Source organism: Arvicanthis niloticus, chromosome 22, assembly GCF_011762505.2.
Source record: "Arvicanthis niloticus isolate mArvNil1 chromosome 22, mArvNil1.pat.X, whole genome shotgun sequence".
In the NCBI taxonomy this organism is placed as follows: Eukaryota; Metazoa; Chordata; class Mammalia; order Rodentia; family Muridae; genus Arvicanthis; species Arvicanthis niloticus.
This window is the reverse complement of record NC_133429.1, coordinates 34,221,698-34,239,264: the sequence shown is the minus strand read 5'-3', so window position 1 is coordinate 34,239,264 and position 17,567 is coordinate 34,221,698. Positions and strand designations below refer to the sequence as shown.

Genomic DNA, 17,567 nt, shown 5'->3' with positions numbered 1-17,567 from the left:
AGAAGGAGAGAATATCCTTCTCCTTTGGAGAAGAACAAAAGAGTGGGGAGCCTTGGATCTGAAAATCCTAATCAAGAAACCCCTTGGGTTTTTTTCTGAGGTGGATTGACTTTAAACAAGCCGCATGTATTTGTTATGAAGCAATACTAAGACAGGTGGAAGAATCCAGAGCGATGAGACTGCAAAAGGGGGTGCAGTTACGATGATTTGACATACGATATAGGAAAATTCAACATTCTGGTTGACATTTACTTTCAAGTTGGCTCAGCTTTATTATAGGAAGATACAAAAGGCACTAACAATGTAAGAATAGATTGGTAAGTTGTTCAAACTTCACATAAGGACATCTGGATGAACAATGCATAGGTGAAAGTTAAGCATCATTAGTCTCCAGTAAAATGCAAATTAAAATCACCAATACGCATCCAGTAGGAGAAACAGAATGAAAACTCATAGGCAACATCAAGTGCTGGCTAAGATGTGCAGCAGCTGGACCACTCATCATGTCACTGGGGTTATTATTTGCCAGCGCCTTATGAAGCTGAACACAGGCAAACTACAAGGTCCAGAGAGTCTAAATATTCACTCAACATAAGGGGGTATGTGTATCTATCAGAAGGTGTGCACAACAAAGTCCACCATAGTATAATTCATAAGTCAGCAGGCATGTCAAGTCTATGCATGGTGAGTTGTCATGTGTTCATATAATGGAATAACGGAGAGCAAAGGGAAAAAGCAACTATAAATCACAACGTGGATGATGCTCCTTAATATAATGTTGAGGAAAAGACATCAGGCATACTTCATTGAGAGTCTTTATAAAGGTGTGGTTACCCTCCTATGGTTCTAAAAAGATGTGGACTACTTAAGAGGCAGGGCGTGTGTGGAATTATGGCCTTTTTCCTCTGCAAATTAATTCTTCATATAGTACATGGATCTGAGTTAGCCATGCAGGGTACCATCCTCAGGCAGAGATGTCTAAATTACTATATTACTCATTTTCACCTATATTATTCTGAAAAGAATTATGACTTCCTTTCTAAATTATAAATGTTAAAAAAAATGCAAAAAAGGTAGAAAAAAAAAAAACATAAGGAGACAGCACTGAGATCTGAAATCCCAAAACTTGTACTTCTCTGTGCATAGTTTTAAAGAGATTCAAATGTTTCTCAGCAAGGGGCAGAAGTGTATTTTAGCAATACATCATTAAGCTTTTCTTACTTTGTTTCATGCAGGGTTCGTCTCCTAACTCGAAGCGGCGCCCTCTCTGAGTCTGGAGGGACATGAGAACTCTCTTGGTTCTTGGTGTTTAAATCTTGTTCTGGATCACTGATGACAGCCCTAAGCAGGAGGACACAAAGTCTGATGTCTAGCGTGACAAAAAGTGTGGTCACTTATTTTCGAGCAGTTGGAAACTGTCAGGCATCAGGTGGCAATTTGTCCTGTTGTCATAATAATGTTTGTCATATATGAATGTATTTAATTATTAAAAGCACTACTCATAAAAATAGAATATGGTTATTCATACTTTCATACAAAAAGAACATAAGAACACCTAGAAATTATGACTAGAAGTAAGAGCTTTATGTCTTTCTCTTAGCTCTATTTCTCAAATAGAGGTTTTACTGCCTTCTGATAACATGGGGAGGAATGTTAGTAAATAAGACTTGTTCTAAATTGCTTTCTGATCCATAAGCACTGACCAAAGACAACTCGGGGAGGTACAGATTTATTTTATCTTACAGGCCATCTTTGAGGGGAGCCAAAGCAGGAGACTGAAGCAAAAGCCAAGAGGAAGGCTGTTTGTTGTACTGGCTTTCTCCCAGGCTCCAGTTCTGCTACAACCCAGGACACTTGCCTAAGGATGGTACCAATTCCAGAGAGCTAGGACCTCTGACATTGATTAAAAATCAAAAAACCAAAAATGCCTTCACAGACCACAGACATGCCCACAACCCAATATGGTAGAGACAGTTCTTCAGTGGCAGTTCCTCCTTCCTAGGAATGTCAAGCTAACAGCCAGACTAGCCATCTCAAGAGTATAAAGTGATGTAAGCCCAGTAACAGAACATGGAAGGGGACACATGAAGGAACAGAACATGATTTCTAGAAGGAAAAACATAGGGGTCTGGGTAGATGTCTTGGTCAATGAAGTACTTGTATCACAACATGAAGAGCTGAGTTTAGATCATTCATTAAATGTGTCCAAAAGCTAGAAAAGGTAGCATGCATCTCTAACCTCAGGACCTAAGGGGATGAAGTCAAAAATAACCCTGAAGATCACTGGCTAGCTAACTGCTCTAATCTGTGAGCCCCAGGCTAATTATTATTTCAAAAGCCAAGATGAAGGACCATTGCAGAAGACACTCTTGCATCAACTTCTGGCCTCCATGTGCACATACACCACACACGCAAAAATAAAAGAAATAAATAAGAAGTCCATGGAAGCACTTGAACTGATTCTTTCTTTTTTTTCTTATGTTTATTAAGGAACATTTTTAAAATTTAAATTATTTTTTTTTACTTATTAACTTCTCCCAGCCAATCACATCCTCTCCAGTCACACACACACCCCAGACATGCAAGATATATACTCACTTATAAGTGGATATTAGCCATAAAATAAAGATACAATGCTATACTCCACAGACACAAAGAAGCTAAACAAAAAGGAAGAGCCAAGCAAGGAAGCTTGAATATCACTTAGAAGGAGAAATAAAATAGTCTTAAGGGGCAGATGAAGGGAGGGAACTGAGATGGAAGGAGAATAGGAAGGGGAATAAGGGGATTCAGGATCAGGTGGGGGAAGGACAGGAGAGATGGCTAGATGGTCATAAAATTTAATGGAAATCTGAAACTTATGGAAATGAAGAAGTGAAAAGGCATCTCCAGGACAAGATGGAGACCTGGGATAAGGAAGACACCCAAGAATCATAGGGGGTAACCTTATCTGTGACTCACTACATTGGGGATATGAAACCTGTAGAAGCCATCTCCTGTAGCCAGGCAGGAAGCCCAGTAGAGTAATAGAGACACCAAAACACCTAGAAAACAACCCAAAATTTATTCTGTCTTCAAGAAATACAGGCATAGGGGATGGAGCAGAGACTGAGAGAATGGCCAACCAACAACTGCCCCAACTTGAGACCTACCCCTATCCAACTTGAGCAATCCCTAACACTGTTAATGAGACTCTGTTATGCTTGAAGACAGGGGCATGCTGTCCTCTGAGAAGCTCCACCCAGCAGCTCACCCATAGCTAAACAGTGGATGGAACTTGGGGACTCTAATGGAAGAATAGGAGGAAGAATTGAGGACCCTGAAGGGAATAAGAACTCTACAGGAAGACCAACAGAGTCAACTAACTTGAATCCTTTGAGCTCTCAGAGTCTGAACCACCAAACAACATACATGGCTGGACCTAGGCCTCTCCATACATTGAACTGACTCTTAAATCATGAAGAGAGGTTGGCACTTGAAAAAGAGAAAGACGATCACAGGGAGTCAACTGTGTGTGAGGCCTCGGAGTAAGATAGTGCAGCAGAACTGGAGAACCTGGAGCATGAGTCTGAGGCTAGGCAGATCTGTTCATTTCTTGCTTCTTCCAGTAACACCCATGCCCCTTCCTAGTAATTCAGTGCTAGACTACAGCTTCATTAGTCATAAAAAAAAAAGATATAAGGTTCTCTCTCTAATGGTTTTGGTTTCAATGACAATAGCCTCCATAAGTTCATGAATTTGCATGTTTGGTCCCCAGTTGGTGGAACTGTTTGGGAAGGACTGGGAAGTATGGAGGAGGCATGTCACGGAAAGTGAGCTTGGAGGTTTCAAAAGCTCACCCACTTTCAGTTAGCTCTCTGCTTCTCATGTGGGGATAGGGATGAAAGCTTTCAGCTCTGCTCCAGCATCATGTTTACCTGCACGAGCCCAATAAGCTCTTTCTTCTGTAAGTTCCCTTGGCCACGGTTACAATACAAATGATCAGGACATTCCCTCATATGACTTCTGTGAGGATTAAATATTGATAGAAACACATATCATATTAAGCATTTCACAGAGGAATTCAGTAGTTGAGCCTATACTTGCCAGTTCACCTTTTATTACATGTTGCTGTTGGATGCAGAGGTGAAGAGGCATATCAATGTATCCAGGCACTGCAACAGACTAAGTGTTGTGGCCCAAGCTACTCCACGTTTGGGGGCCAAAATATCATGGACCGCTCTATCAATGTTGGAACCCACACTGCCAAAAGCCTTAGGGGCTAAACTGTTAAAGCCCGCACTGCCCCAAGCTATTCTGGTTCGAGGGTCGGGGTTCAGCAAGAGAGAGTAAGGACGGACCTGAAGAATGGAGACCAGAGTGTGATTCAATCCCGTTTATTCTTCAGTCTCTCTTCCTAGTCCAAGTCCCAAGTCTTGAGTTCCTAGTCCCTAGTACCTCCAAGTTCCAAGTTTCCAGTTCCAAGTTCTAGTCTTGATTCTCATCCAAGTACAAGTGTCTAATTTCTAGTTCTCTTTCCAAGTCTCAAGTGTTTAATCCAAGTGTCTAAAGTTCTCATTCCAAGTTCTTCCTCCAAGTACCAAGTGCCTAATAATTTCTTCTGTCTGCCTCTCTCCTTGTATATGTCTCACTTCTAAGCCACACCTTTAAGTCACGCCCTTAAGTCTCCTCTAAATCACACCTTTAAGTCTCACACACCCAAGGGAAAATCCTGGGTACCTAAAACAAGATGTTATCAGAGTGTGCTCAGCTGTTGTAGGCTGTTGAAAACAAGTCTCTTGTCAGGGTACATGGCTTAAGATGGCTGCACGGGTGATAGCCGCCTTCTGTCGGCTCCCCACAACTAGGAAGAGGATAGCAAGGGTGGAGGTTCAACTCCATAGAAATATACATAACAGAGGCACCAGATTTGGAAATACTAAGAGAACTGAAAAACTGCTTGACTTTGAGGCCATTAGCCAGAAAGATTGCTAACTCCACTACAGTATGAAAGGAAATTAGTCCATACATGGGATGCAGGAGTAGAACTGTGGACTTGGTTTGTCAACTCTCAGTAGAGTTCTCTTAGTAGTAGCTCAGTAGACTTTTCTATCATCCCTCCTCTATCACCTTGGAAACTGCAACTTAATCAAAATATGAACTTCTATTTACCCTTAAAATTTTTGCTTTCTTGGTCATTTTCTCAATCTGAATAAATTTTATCATTAAAATAACAAGGTAGATACTAATGGCATTTAAATAGGCTATAGGGAATATTACTCTGTTTACTTGAATCACATATAATATCTATATAAGTGTGTGTGTGTGTGTGTGTGCTCATAAAGCTATGTCATTTGGTGTGATAATGCTCCTCCCAGAAGCCATAGATTATCTAACAAAAATCCAAGTGCCCAGTATAGGAAGCTCCTTATTGAGTTGCTAGTCAGGGGAATTCAAAGACCACCCCCCCAAGAACAATTTTGCCAGTGCCTTTGGTTACATCCTAGACATTGCTGAAAAAGATGCACTTTGGACAGAGGGTTTGAAGAAATCCAGCTGGATCTGAACTAGAAGCCTCTTCCCTGAGGATTAACTCTTAGAGCCCCAGAAGGAACTATTCTAGCCGCCAATGGAGAAGGTGATGAATAGCCCTCCCAACTCTAATGCCTGGAGACTGCAACAAGGATGAGACAGTGTGAGAGTGGCATGTATTGCCTGGGGTTAATGAACAGTTGTCTAATTGGACTTGAGGCTCAATAGGAGGGAATTCATACCTGGCACTATAAACCTAACCAACTACCATGTTTGATGAGGTCATGGGCCCTAGGAGGAACCACTTTCCTAAGCCAGTATAATTTTTTAACTCTATTCTAAATACCCTTATGGCTGAAGATGAGTTTATCTTTCACCTCCACAAAGAAGTTTTTCAGAAGACAGAAACCATTACAGAAAGTCATAGCTGGTCAAAGTGCAGAGACTAACCGGCTGCAGGGTGCCCAGCCTCAACTGAAATATCTACAACACAGACCCTATACCTAAAGCTCAGGGAACATCATAGAAGGGAATTAAGAAAGCTTGTACGAGCCAGAGGACCAAGATGTCTCCCGTCAAATAGTATCTTCTGTATATGACAGAGAGAAAGCTACACCTACATGTACGATGTCTCAACAATATGGTTGCCTTAACAACTCCTGGTAAACGACAACACACACTAACGTGGATGGGAGAATCTCACGAGGCCCATGCTTAGATGAAAAGCTACAGGCAGTTAGTGACTGCTAAGAGGAGGATCAGTCTTCTCAACAATGAGTAGAAAATCCCAAGTGAAGTCTATAAGCATCACAAAAGGGACTCAGAAGGTTGTACACATGTGTGTTACAAGAGTAAGAGGTTATGAGTATTGGGAAGGGCACAAGAGAAATTAGAGGGAAGAAACGGGGTGGGGGTTGATGTAAATACAATGCTTATATGTGAAGTTCTCCAAATTAAATAATTACATCCTAAAAATTACCAATGAGAACACATTTTTAAAAGGTGTCATGAGTCTTCAAATCTATGAAGACAAAACACCACTTGAGAAATAGAAGGACTTATGAATTAAGTTTCCTCGATAACAGGAACAACCAAGAAAGTTTTATATATTTCTATACTATACTTTCGATCCTATTTATTTGTGAAACCAGTGAGCCACTGTTTTAACTAGGGATCAAGAAAGTTTTTAAATTTTCCAAAACAAAACAAAACCCCAACAAAATAAAATGAAAAGACTACCAAAAAGCATCATCTCATCTCTTTTCTCTTTCTTCCCCCACCCACCTCTCTCCCTCCCCTCTCTTGTATGTGCACATTCACAACAGTTCTACCATTCGAGTCTGAGGATATATGCATACACCATACATGCAGAATGTTAGAGTTATACGAAATGTTGAAGTTCTTTGGGCAGAGACAAAAAAAAAAAAAAAAAAAAAAAAAAAAAAACAAGAAATGGGGAAAGAAACAATGAAGCTCCAGCAAGCCCTTCAGTCACATGGCTAAACATCAAACTCAGCTCTGCCACTTCCCAATAAGTTCTGGTTTTCATTCATTGATTAGTCAAGAGTATGCACTTTACAGATACTGCACCAGAGCACAGGAATGCTGCAGTGCAGTGAGAAGGCTCCCACAGTGCCCTGCCCTTAGGGAGTACATGCTTTAACTAGATAGATAGATAGATAGATAGATAGATAGATAGATAGATAGATAGATATAGATAATAAATTAAGTAGGAGACTACAAAATAAGCTATGCATTTGTGGTAGATAGAAGAACAAATAGTGGGTAGATTTGAAGTGATGAACAAGAATTTATCAAATGAGCTTGACGAAATAGAGAGTCATCTAAGAGGAAGGAGCCTTGCCTGAGAAAATGACTCTATAAGATCTAGCTGTAGAGCATTTTCTTAATTAGTGATTGATGGAGGAGGGCTCAAACCATTGTAGGTGGTGCCATCCCTGGGCTGGTGATCCTGGATTCTATAGATAAATCAGGCTGAGCAAGCCATGAGGAGCAAGCCAGTACCCAGCATTCCATTACAGCCTCTGCATCAGCTCCTGCCTCCAGATTCCTGCCCTATTTGAGTTCCTGTCCTGACTTCCTTCAGTTTTAAACAACAACGTGGAACCATAAGCCAAAAGGAAACCCTTTCCACTCCAACTTGCTTTGGTCATTTTTTTTTTCATAACTTCAATAGTACCCCTAACTAGCACTGTGTTCATGGCAAGTTGTATCATGTGACTTCCACTTAATTGTATAAAGTGAAATTAGTGCGCAGTGGCATAGATTTCTAAGGGAAAAAAAAAAACATCTAAAGAGAGGGTAAAATAATGCAAAAAATAGAGGCGCCAGGGGAACCTGGTATGTTCTAGAAAGGTAGCAAACTGATGCACATGGAGCACAGGAGAGGACAGACTGGGAAAGAGTAGAGTCCTGCTGGGGAACAGTGGGCAGCAGTGGTCCTTCCGATCCATATGCTTGCCGTGGTCTCACTTAGATGGAACGTACTTTTTGATGGGTCTGCTGTTCTTCATTGAACTAAGTCAAGCAAATGTGAGTTGGTTGAAAATCTGCTGGTCTAGGGTGCTCCTGGCTAAGTAGCCTAGCTGCATTTGTAGAGGAATATTTCTTCTGGTGACTAGTGAGTGAGCCAAGCATCCTTTAGAGTAGGAAAAACGCCACAAAAGCACAAATGGGAAAGCATGCAGATTCTTAAGGTCTCCCCTCAGAACTGACATAGTTTAGTTGGTTAATTTGTAACTTATCTACCCTGGACAGCTACCCAAAAGACATATGGGCAAAAACTACTTTTAGCTACTAAATTTTGACATTTCATATAACCGATACCTAAGCTTTGTTGAATTTCCTGGGACTGAGATAGGGACTTGACAGATGATTTAATTGTCTTTTAATAGTTCCACTCTAGTTGATAATAAGTCAATGAGAGGTTAATAGAGACTCAGTGAAACCCAGTGAGGACTGAAAGAAATTACCCAGAAGATAGAAAGAGGCAATAACAAGTAAGGGCAACAGGAGAAATAAATGCATTTTGTTAAAACTGAGTCTTTGCTAGCAGAGTAGATATCAGAGTTGAAAGAAAGATATGGGTCAAAGGCATCCCCATGACTTGAGGACTAAATAGTTTCAAACCTGGAGTTGCTGTGGAGAAAAACTAAAGCAGATTTGGTCACGTGAGAAAATTTAGATTAGACAAAAAAAGAGAAATCAAAATCTTGAAGATTAAAGATGCATCAGAATACAGAACATGTTTGAAAGCAGGAAGCAAATATGTAGGTGATATGGAACTCGTGTCACATCTAATGACAGGAGAAAGTTGCTTCAGAAAGACAAAAGCTCTCAACTGAGGCAGACACTGCTAAAGACCAACAAGATGAGAACTGAGAAGCCCCTTTATCTAGGGACGTGGTGCCACCACTTTTCTTATGAACAGAAAGAGTCATGGTGCAGACAGTGACTTCAAAGAACTTGCCAGCCCTTACACAGCACATGGTAGGTCCCCTGGTAGATCAGCACCAAACACAGAAAGAAGGCCCGGGAGAATATGCTAGTCAGATGTGGATGGCCACCAAACTAAACATGTTTTTCCTCGATGACTTGCTCATCTTGCTACAGCTTATCACATTGTGGATTGTTTTATACAGTTTTTAGGGGATTTATAAATTATCGACAATTAGTTTCACCGTGTTCAACTCTACACAAGTCACCTGCTACCACAATGACCCTGTGGGATATTTGTTTCTAATGGAAAGATACAATGCTCGTCACCATTTGGAAACCATAGCAACTGGCTCAACAGAGGTCCTAGTTTTGACAAGATAGATCTCACTAATCTCCTTACATCATATCACATCTTTGAAAGCCCAGTTTTCTACAGGTGCTATGACAAACAGCCAATATTATGTGAAAACCAAGAACAGGACAGAAGGCTGTAGTGGGAAATTTTCCCAGCAAATTGGGAGGAGCTAAGGTGAGAGGAGTAAGGAGAGGAAGGGGAGGAGTAAGGAGGAGTAAGGAGAGAAAGAGGGAAGGGAAGAGGAGGAGCTAGAGAGAGCAGATATGTAGGAGGATGGAGAACCACGCTTGTATTAGGAGCAGTCCTGGGTAACAACTTATATCTAGGTTAGTTCATTGGTTAACACCTCTAATTGTGTAAGCATCTTGTTAATTGTGCGTTACCAAACATATAAAGCCTTTGATTAATAATCATTAAGCATTAGATTCTCATATCCTACCAGGTACTATATAGATGGCCAGCCTTGTAGAGACAGCGTGGAAGATTGGCAGAGCCGTCCCCACAATGGCGTCTCGTGGTGCAAGGGCCAGTGTTTCTGGCTGGCCAATTCTATCTGTGGTGCATGTGTGGCCTCTGGCCACCTCCAGCTGTGGAGCGCTTGGCTTCAGGCGGCATATGGTGGCCTGAGCTAATTGGACCTGCTGCCACATAGATAGTTGGCCCAACCAGCGGCCATTATTAAATATTACACTCAACAGAAGGTAACTCTGAAAGATCCTCCAGTGCCCAAGAGAAGCATACATACCATTAAAAAGCAATCTAGAATTCTATGAATAAATTTTTTTTAAATGCTGTCTTCTAATTGATATGTGATTCAAAAATGTTCATTAGGTTGTCAGGAGAGAATTATTAAGTAGTTTAAATAAAAATACTTCATGAGACAATAAGAATTTTTAAGTGTGAGTGTGTGTGTGTATGCATCCATACATACATGCCAACCTACCTGTGAATACATGATCATGTGGGTTCATATGTATATACACATGTAAATGGACTCCAGAGGTCGACCTCTGAAGACACCACGCCCTTGTCCTTTGATATAGGGTCTCTCGTTGGCCTGGAGCTCACCAAGTAAGTGAGGCTGGCCGACAAGCAAGCCCCAAGTCTCCTCCTCAGCATTAAAAAAATTACAAGCACAAGCTACCATATCTGCCTTTTCACCTTGGTCCTGAGACTTTAAAGCAAGTCCTCCTGCTAATACGGCAAGCACTTCTCGGACTGCACTATCTCCCTAGCCTGAACTTTTAAGTATTTCTGTTCATCTCGAAGCTCACTAAAATGACAAGGGTGCAGTGAGCAGAAAGGTTGGGAATTGCTGGCAGCTAAGCATTGATTGACAAGCATATAGATGCTTTGCGTGAAGAAGGTATTTAGCGGTCCCTTTCAGAATACAGGCGTGGTGGGAGTTACTGGCGCCCACCTGGATAAGTGGTCTATCATCATTTGCTCTGCAACAGTCTTTTTCTTCTTCTCAATAGCCACAGTCTCCTGAGAAGATAAAATTAAAACACAATTCTGGTATCCATAAAGCAGAACACTTAATGCACATCATAAAATATAATCCTTCCAATTTTCTCCCTAAGTCTTGATGGCTACTGTTAATATATCAAATTCCAATTATTAAATCTTCCATTGCCATTCCTTAAAAGTTAATGCACTTAAATTTCAGTAGACATCATGACATATTTCCAGCAAGGCACCTTGCATTTCACAGTCAGAACGAAGAGGGAGAACATGGCAGCCCTTTCTCTACATAGCCCCTGGAGATGCGTCCTGGAAACCCCACCTTCATTTTTAGAAATTAAAGATATGTACTAAGGCATTTCTGCATTCCAGCCAGATCACATAGACCTAGAAGGTCTTTGGATGTGATTCATTGCCAGTGCAGCCATGTTGCTGGATTAAAATTTCTCTACAAAGGGTAAATGCCTTCATGACTTAAAAAAAAAAAAAAAAAAAAAAAAAAAAAAAAAAAAAAAACTGCCAATGGCTTACCACATCTGACTTTCTTGCGCTGCTCCGTCTACGGTAAGGGCTATTGGCATAACCTTGCTGAAGGAGGGCTTTCCTATCCAAAGACATGAGGTCATCCAGACTGGTTTGGTCCACCTGATCACACTACGCAATGAAAGCAATAAGCAGTTATAATGGCACATGTTCACCTGGTTTTAACAAAACCTGGGAATAGACCACCAAGTATCTCAAAGGCTGTCTGAGAATTGAGAGGACAAGCCTGTCTTGGGATGCAGGTATTTCTTTGTTCAGCTAAGTGACCTTTCTGGGTCTCCCATTAGTCATAAACTGGAAATAACGGTAGATACTGCACCAGAAGATGATAAATGAGATGGCATATTCTTAATGCTTATAAAAATGACCTGATATATAGTAAACATTAAATAAAAGACAGAAATGGTTGTAATTACCACTGTACATACTGAGTCCTTAAAATCTCAATTAATGTGGATATTTCCTGTTGGGTGGGGAGAGGATGCCCTGTGTGGTCTGAAGTCCTGAGAGGAATGTGTGTTATTGACATGGGCAGGTCCTTGTCAAGGACCAATACCTCAGCCCCACGGGCAGTCTCAAGGCTAGGCTTTCCTCAGGCTCGGCTCAGGGAAATGGCAAAGCCTTCCCTCCTAATCCAAGTGCAAATGTCAATAATGTGTGCAGAAAATGTCTGTCATAGCTTTCTCCCTCCAGATCATTACAGCCTAAAGACCACTGCCCTACAGACATGGCTCGGTCGATTAGCTAAACCTGCCTCCTGGGTCAGCAGAATGGAATAACCCTGGCTCCTTGTTTATCAAAATCAATGGCCCCGCCTCCCTTTTCAACTATATGTAATCAACAGGCTGAGCTTCTGGGGTGGTAAGTCTTTGCCATAGAGAGCCCAGCTTTTCTGTGTGTCCATGTGTCTGTCTTTCTTCATCCCATCACTTCCCCAGTCAGGTCTGCCCCTGGATCCAGGGATGAGGCAAGGTCTAGTACTATTCAGAAGTACTGAGGTACTTCAGAAGTACAATTCTTTGGGATTTCAAAAAGATAAATACCAAAATTCTCTCTAAATACGAGTTATATAATCCCTTATGTAACAAAACACTCTAATAGCAACTAGTGAGGAACATGCCGGACTTCGGGAGTTTCTTCTCTGAGATTTCTGTTCACTGTCTCTCTTCCTTGGAAGGTCGCACTGATGTCAAGTTCTTCCCTGACTTCATGACCTTTCACTGCTACATGAAGCACCATTGCATATTACTTATGATTTATTGTCTGCATCTTCTAACATGATACCTGTTTCACAAGAACAGGAACTTCATGATTGCTGTGGCCCCATGCTTGATAATAACTATTTCATGGAAAAAACATGAAGGAGACTGCTTTGCAGTTTTATTTACTTACCTGATAACATTTAATTTTTCTAAATAATAACTTACTTAAATGAACACTGAGAAAATTCCTAGCTAATGCTGAAGGAAATTAAAGAAATCGGCTTTAAGAACATTCTAAAGTAGCATGATGTCTGAGTTGAAAAATCATTTTTAACCAGGTGTGGTGGTCCACACCTTTAGTGCTAGCACTGAGGAGGCAGAAGCAGGGGTATTTCTGAGTTCAAGACCAGCCTGGTCTACAGAGCAAATTCCATGACACCAAGGGGTACACACTGAGATCCTGTTTTCAAACAAACGAACTCACTTTGCTTTAAACTTCCCACAAAAGGCGAGTGGTGAGCTTGCCACTCCATATACCAAGATATACTGCCCACTGCTAACTCCTTTCCTACCTCTTGCTTATGGCAACTGCTCTAACCAAAAGGCGTAGTTATTCTGTAATTTAGTACCCTTAAACTGACAAACAGAAAATGTACATACTTAGGGTATAAAATGTGTTAACCTGTTATGTGTTCATTGTATGAAAATTACAACAGTAAGGTCAATCCACACCTGCTAGTGTAGTTAGGATAAGTGTATGAGAATACTTAAAATTTCCTCATAGAATTCCAAAATACACAGTATTAGGAACTGCATTACCATGTACTTATTAACATTAGTTCTCCGGAACTTACTCTTCTGATAAACCACACTGAACCCTTTGATGACATCTCCCTCTATTCCCCAAACTGCCCCCCCACCCCAGTCTCTGGCAACAATATGTAAGTGACATGTCCCATCTTTTTATATGTGGATTAGCCAGTTTTGACAATTATCCCACATATGGCGTCACCCCAAATATTCAACTGCGTACAGTCACTCTGATCTTCTTTGTCTCTCAAGTCTACAATCTATTAGCAACTTGGCCCACCTTCAGAGTCTATCCAGAAGCCCATCCAATGGCACTGCTTATTAACTAAGTCTGTTTTACCCCATCTGAGTGGGAGGCTTCATCCTCACTTGGTGCTTACATTATATTGGTAGTCTCCTTAAAAGTCTTCCTGATTCTGGTTGTGCCCATAATAAAGACCTACACACAACAGAATAAGCAGACTCTCTACCTCAGAGAAAGGCAGAAGCCCTCACATGGACTGTGGGGCTGCTATGGCTGCCTCCCTGTAACTAAACAGTCTCTTCTTAACTGGTCCATCTCCCTGTCCTCCTCTGCTAACCACAGTGTCTTACACCATAGTTTTCAAATGCTTCATGACCAATCCTTCGCCACAGCACTGAAGCCTTTCCCCTGACTGCTTGTCTCCCATCTTTTTCAGGTAAGGGCTGAAATAATATCCTATTGGAATGGTCTCCCTGACAACGCTCCACGGATCACTACTGCACACCTATAGCCCTGCCCGTCCCTGTCTCCTATTCATAGCATCTCTCACCATCTGTCACAGAAAACTGACAAACTGGGTTAACAGACAGACCCATTGGTGTTTTTTCTTACCACCTCTTTCCATTAGGATGTGAGATGTAGAAATACTTTTATCTGTACCATTCATTAACCTGTGCCCAGTGCCTGAATGGGAGCCTAGTACATGAGCATTAGTTTACTATTTAATAAGCATTCAATAACTATTTATATAAAAATAAGTGATGATGGTCATTACCAAAGTGAAAGATGTCTTATGGTTTTATAGAAGTTGATATATATGTATGTGTGTATATATACACACATGCACATCATATATACACACATGTACATATATGTAAATACACACATGTATATGTATATGTATATATATATATATATATATGATTACAACTAAGTATAATTAGGGAATTAATAGCATCTTCCTAAAAGGAGTTTTAATAAATTCCATGTTTTATTTAAAGATGTTTCCTTTTCTGTACACATACATATATATTCATATTTAAGTTCAAATTTTAAGCTTCTGTGATGGTTAATTTTCATTGTCACCCTGGTAGAATCTAGAATCACTGTGGAAACAGACATCTGGGTATAGCTCTAAATGTAACCTCCAAAGGGATTAACAGAGCAGGGAGACCCACGGTAAACATGGGTGACACCATCCTCTGGGCTAAAGTTCAGAGCTAAATCAAAGGGAGGAGCTAGGAGCATCCGCCTCTCTCTGCTTCCATGTGCACAGCTGCCTCAAGCTTCTGTTGATATGTCAACTGCGTGCCCAAACTCCGGGCCAGAGTAAATCCTTCTTTCCTTAAGTTGCGTTTGTCAGGCTTTTTGCCACAGAAATGAACAAAGTAACCAATGCAATTAGTGAAACAATCTAACCAATGCAATTAGCGAAACAATCGGAGAAAGAGAGACTCATGATCTTTTTTACAATAGACGGGAGGCAATTAGCAAGCAGAATCAAGGAGATCAGCTTAGTTTACAGTTTCGGCTGATTGTGAGTCTCCTCCCATCAGTCAGAATAGTCAGCAGCTGCAGCCTGTCATGTGGCCCTGGCTCCAATGTATAAAACGTTAACTTTACTGAATCAGCCGGAGTCGATCCCAAGATTCCTCCCTGCTAGAACAAGGCTGCCATTTCTGACACTAAGTTTGTCTCTTTCCAGAGAGGGCCAGTTAGATGCTAATTTAATAACTGTCCCTTTCAAATAGTGTTTTGAGTCTCGTGGTACTAGGCAGTTTCAAGTGGTTTATATAGAAAGTCTCATGGAGACTTTAAGTGTATGTGCAGGGGAGAGGCTCACATCCACATTCGCCCATTCAGATGTGGAGCCCAGAGGTCAACCTTGGGTGACATTGCTCAAGAGTGGTCTAACCTGTTTCTTTTTTTTTTTTTCTTCCCATCAAGTTCTTTATTCACTTTACATCCAATCACAATCAGTCTCTATCAATGAACTGTATCCCCAGTACCCATTACACTTACTGTGATGGTTTGTATATGCTTGACCCAGGGAGTGGCACTATTAGGTGTGGCCCTGTCAGAGTAGGTGTGGCCTTGTTGGAGTAGGTGTGTCACTGTGGGTATGGTTTTTAGACCTTCATCCTGACTGCCTGGAAGCCAGTCTTCTCCTAGCAGCCTTCCATGAAGATGTCCAACTTTCAGCTCCTCCTGCACCATGCCTGCCTGGATGCTGCCATGATCCCGACTTGACGATAATGGACTGAACCTCTGAACCTGTAAGCCAGCCCCAATGAAATGCTGTCTTTATAAGGGTTGCCTTGGTCATGGTGTCTGTTCACAGCAGTAAAACCCTAGCTGAGACACTTATTATACCTAATATTCTACAATGATGAATTAGTACCTAATTGATATTTATTTCTGATTTAATAAATCACAACAATGTCAGAAGCTGGTAAGGTTACCAATCGGACTCCCCAAATGAGGCAAGGAGAGAGAAGCAGAGGCAGTTTGACAATAGAACACTCACTGTAAGGTTTGAAAGCTCTTTTCAACTTTAAAGCTTAGACTATAGCCCAAATAAACTATAGCTTATGAAGACTGCATGAAAATGTATGTGTGTACATATAAGCATATATATGTATACATACACACACACATACATTTATATATACATGCCACCACTCTCAATAAAATAAAAGGATTAAACACACATGTGAGGAGAGGAATAAAAGTTTCCATATGAGAAATCCTGACAGTAGTGATTTGGGTTTGTCATGAAGTGTAAACTACTTGATATAAGTAAAACTGTTTTAATTAGCCCTGGCTTATTGGAATAAATGTCCTGTGTTATACTTTCTGTAATGAACAGTAAAAACGGCATTTCTAAGACAGGCGCACTCTTCCCTTGGAAGTTCGTTAGTCCTCCGGAGGCTCGACTGTTACCTTCTCCTTTGACTCTGGCCTGCTCGCTGCCTTTGGCTTCTCTACGCTCCTCTGAATGTACTGTTTGTAACCGTCCTTCATTTCGCTTGCGTACTGCTGGTACTTTAGCTTATATTTTCCTGTGGGCACTGGCAAATCCTCGGGTATGATGTCCTCTTCCTAGGGGTAAAACAAAGTATGCTGTCTGTCAGAAAATAATATTTTTTAAAAAAAAAAAAAGACATAGTATTTTTCTCATTGGCTTTGCCATTCTTACCATTTATCTTACCGCGTGACTCAAAAACGAACAGAAGGGGGACACTTAAAATAGTTAGCCAAAGTGAATTCATGAATTCATTAATTAATGTGAAACAAAACAAGAAACATTTAGCTTAGCGAGCATTGATCAGAGCAGATAGGATTGACATGTGGTGGCACACACTTTTAATCCCAGCACTCAGGAGGCAGAGGCTGGTGGATCTCTGTGAGTTTGAAGCTAGGCTGGTCTATAAATCAAATCAAATTCCAGGACAGCCAGGGTTACACGGGGAAATTGTCTTGGAAAAAAATATATGTGTATATATACATATACATATATATATATATATATATATATATATGTATATATACACATATATATGTGTGTATATACATATATATATAATTTTTATATTTTTATATATTATGTGCAATTTACATATATACATATGTGTATATATATAATAAAAATAGAATAATTGATCAGAATGGGCACTTAGCCTCAGTAATCCTTTACTCCTTTCGTTGCTGAAAGTCTGCTGCGAAAGTAGCTTGAAAGATTTAAGATCAAGGTTTCTCTCTTAGATATTTTATGAAGATCTTTCCTTTCCAGACCGAAACAGTCCCAGAATTTAGAGATTGACAACGCTAAGAAGCACAGTTTCCATTTCTAGAATATTACTGTTTTACCCCCTAGTATTTTGTGGGCCCTTGCCAAATATCCGTGGTAGCAAAAGATAACGCAGGCAACAGATTTAGACAGGCACGGACACTGCAAGAAGAAAATACAGACACCAGT

The 17,567-nt window shown here is 40.7% G+C and overlaps 1 protein-coding gene across 10 annotated transcripts in view; it reads right to left on the bottom strand.

Annotated features, from left to right (window-relative positions):
* The window catches only part of Caps2 (calcyphosine 2), a 49,381-nt gene that overhangs the window by 20,903 nt on the left and 10,911 nt on the right, over positions 1-17,567 (bottom strand). For 6 of the 10 annotated variants that reach the window (XM_076920221.1, XM_076920224.1, XM_076920222.1 and 3 more), the window contains 5 exons: positions 16,532-16,690; positions 15,611-15,862; positions 11,321-11,443; positions 10,746-10,813; positions 1,222-1,341 (listed from right to left, as the gene is read on the bottom strand). In XM_076920221.1, the coding sequence (XP_076776336.1) occupies positions 1,222-1,341; positions 10,746-10,813; positions 11,321-11,443; positions 15,611-15,862; positions 16,532-16,690 (722 nt within the window). The remainder of the gene's footprint in view (positions 1-1,221; positions 1,342-10,745; positions 10,814-11,320; positions 11,444-15,610; positions 15,863-16,531; positions 16,691-17,567) is intronic. The other 4 variants (XM_076920228.1, XM_076920229.1, XM_076920226.1 and 1 more) reach the window with 3 other exon arrangements.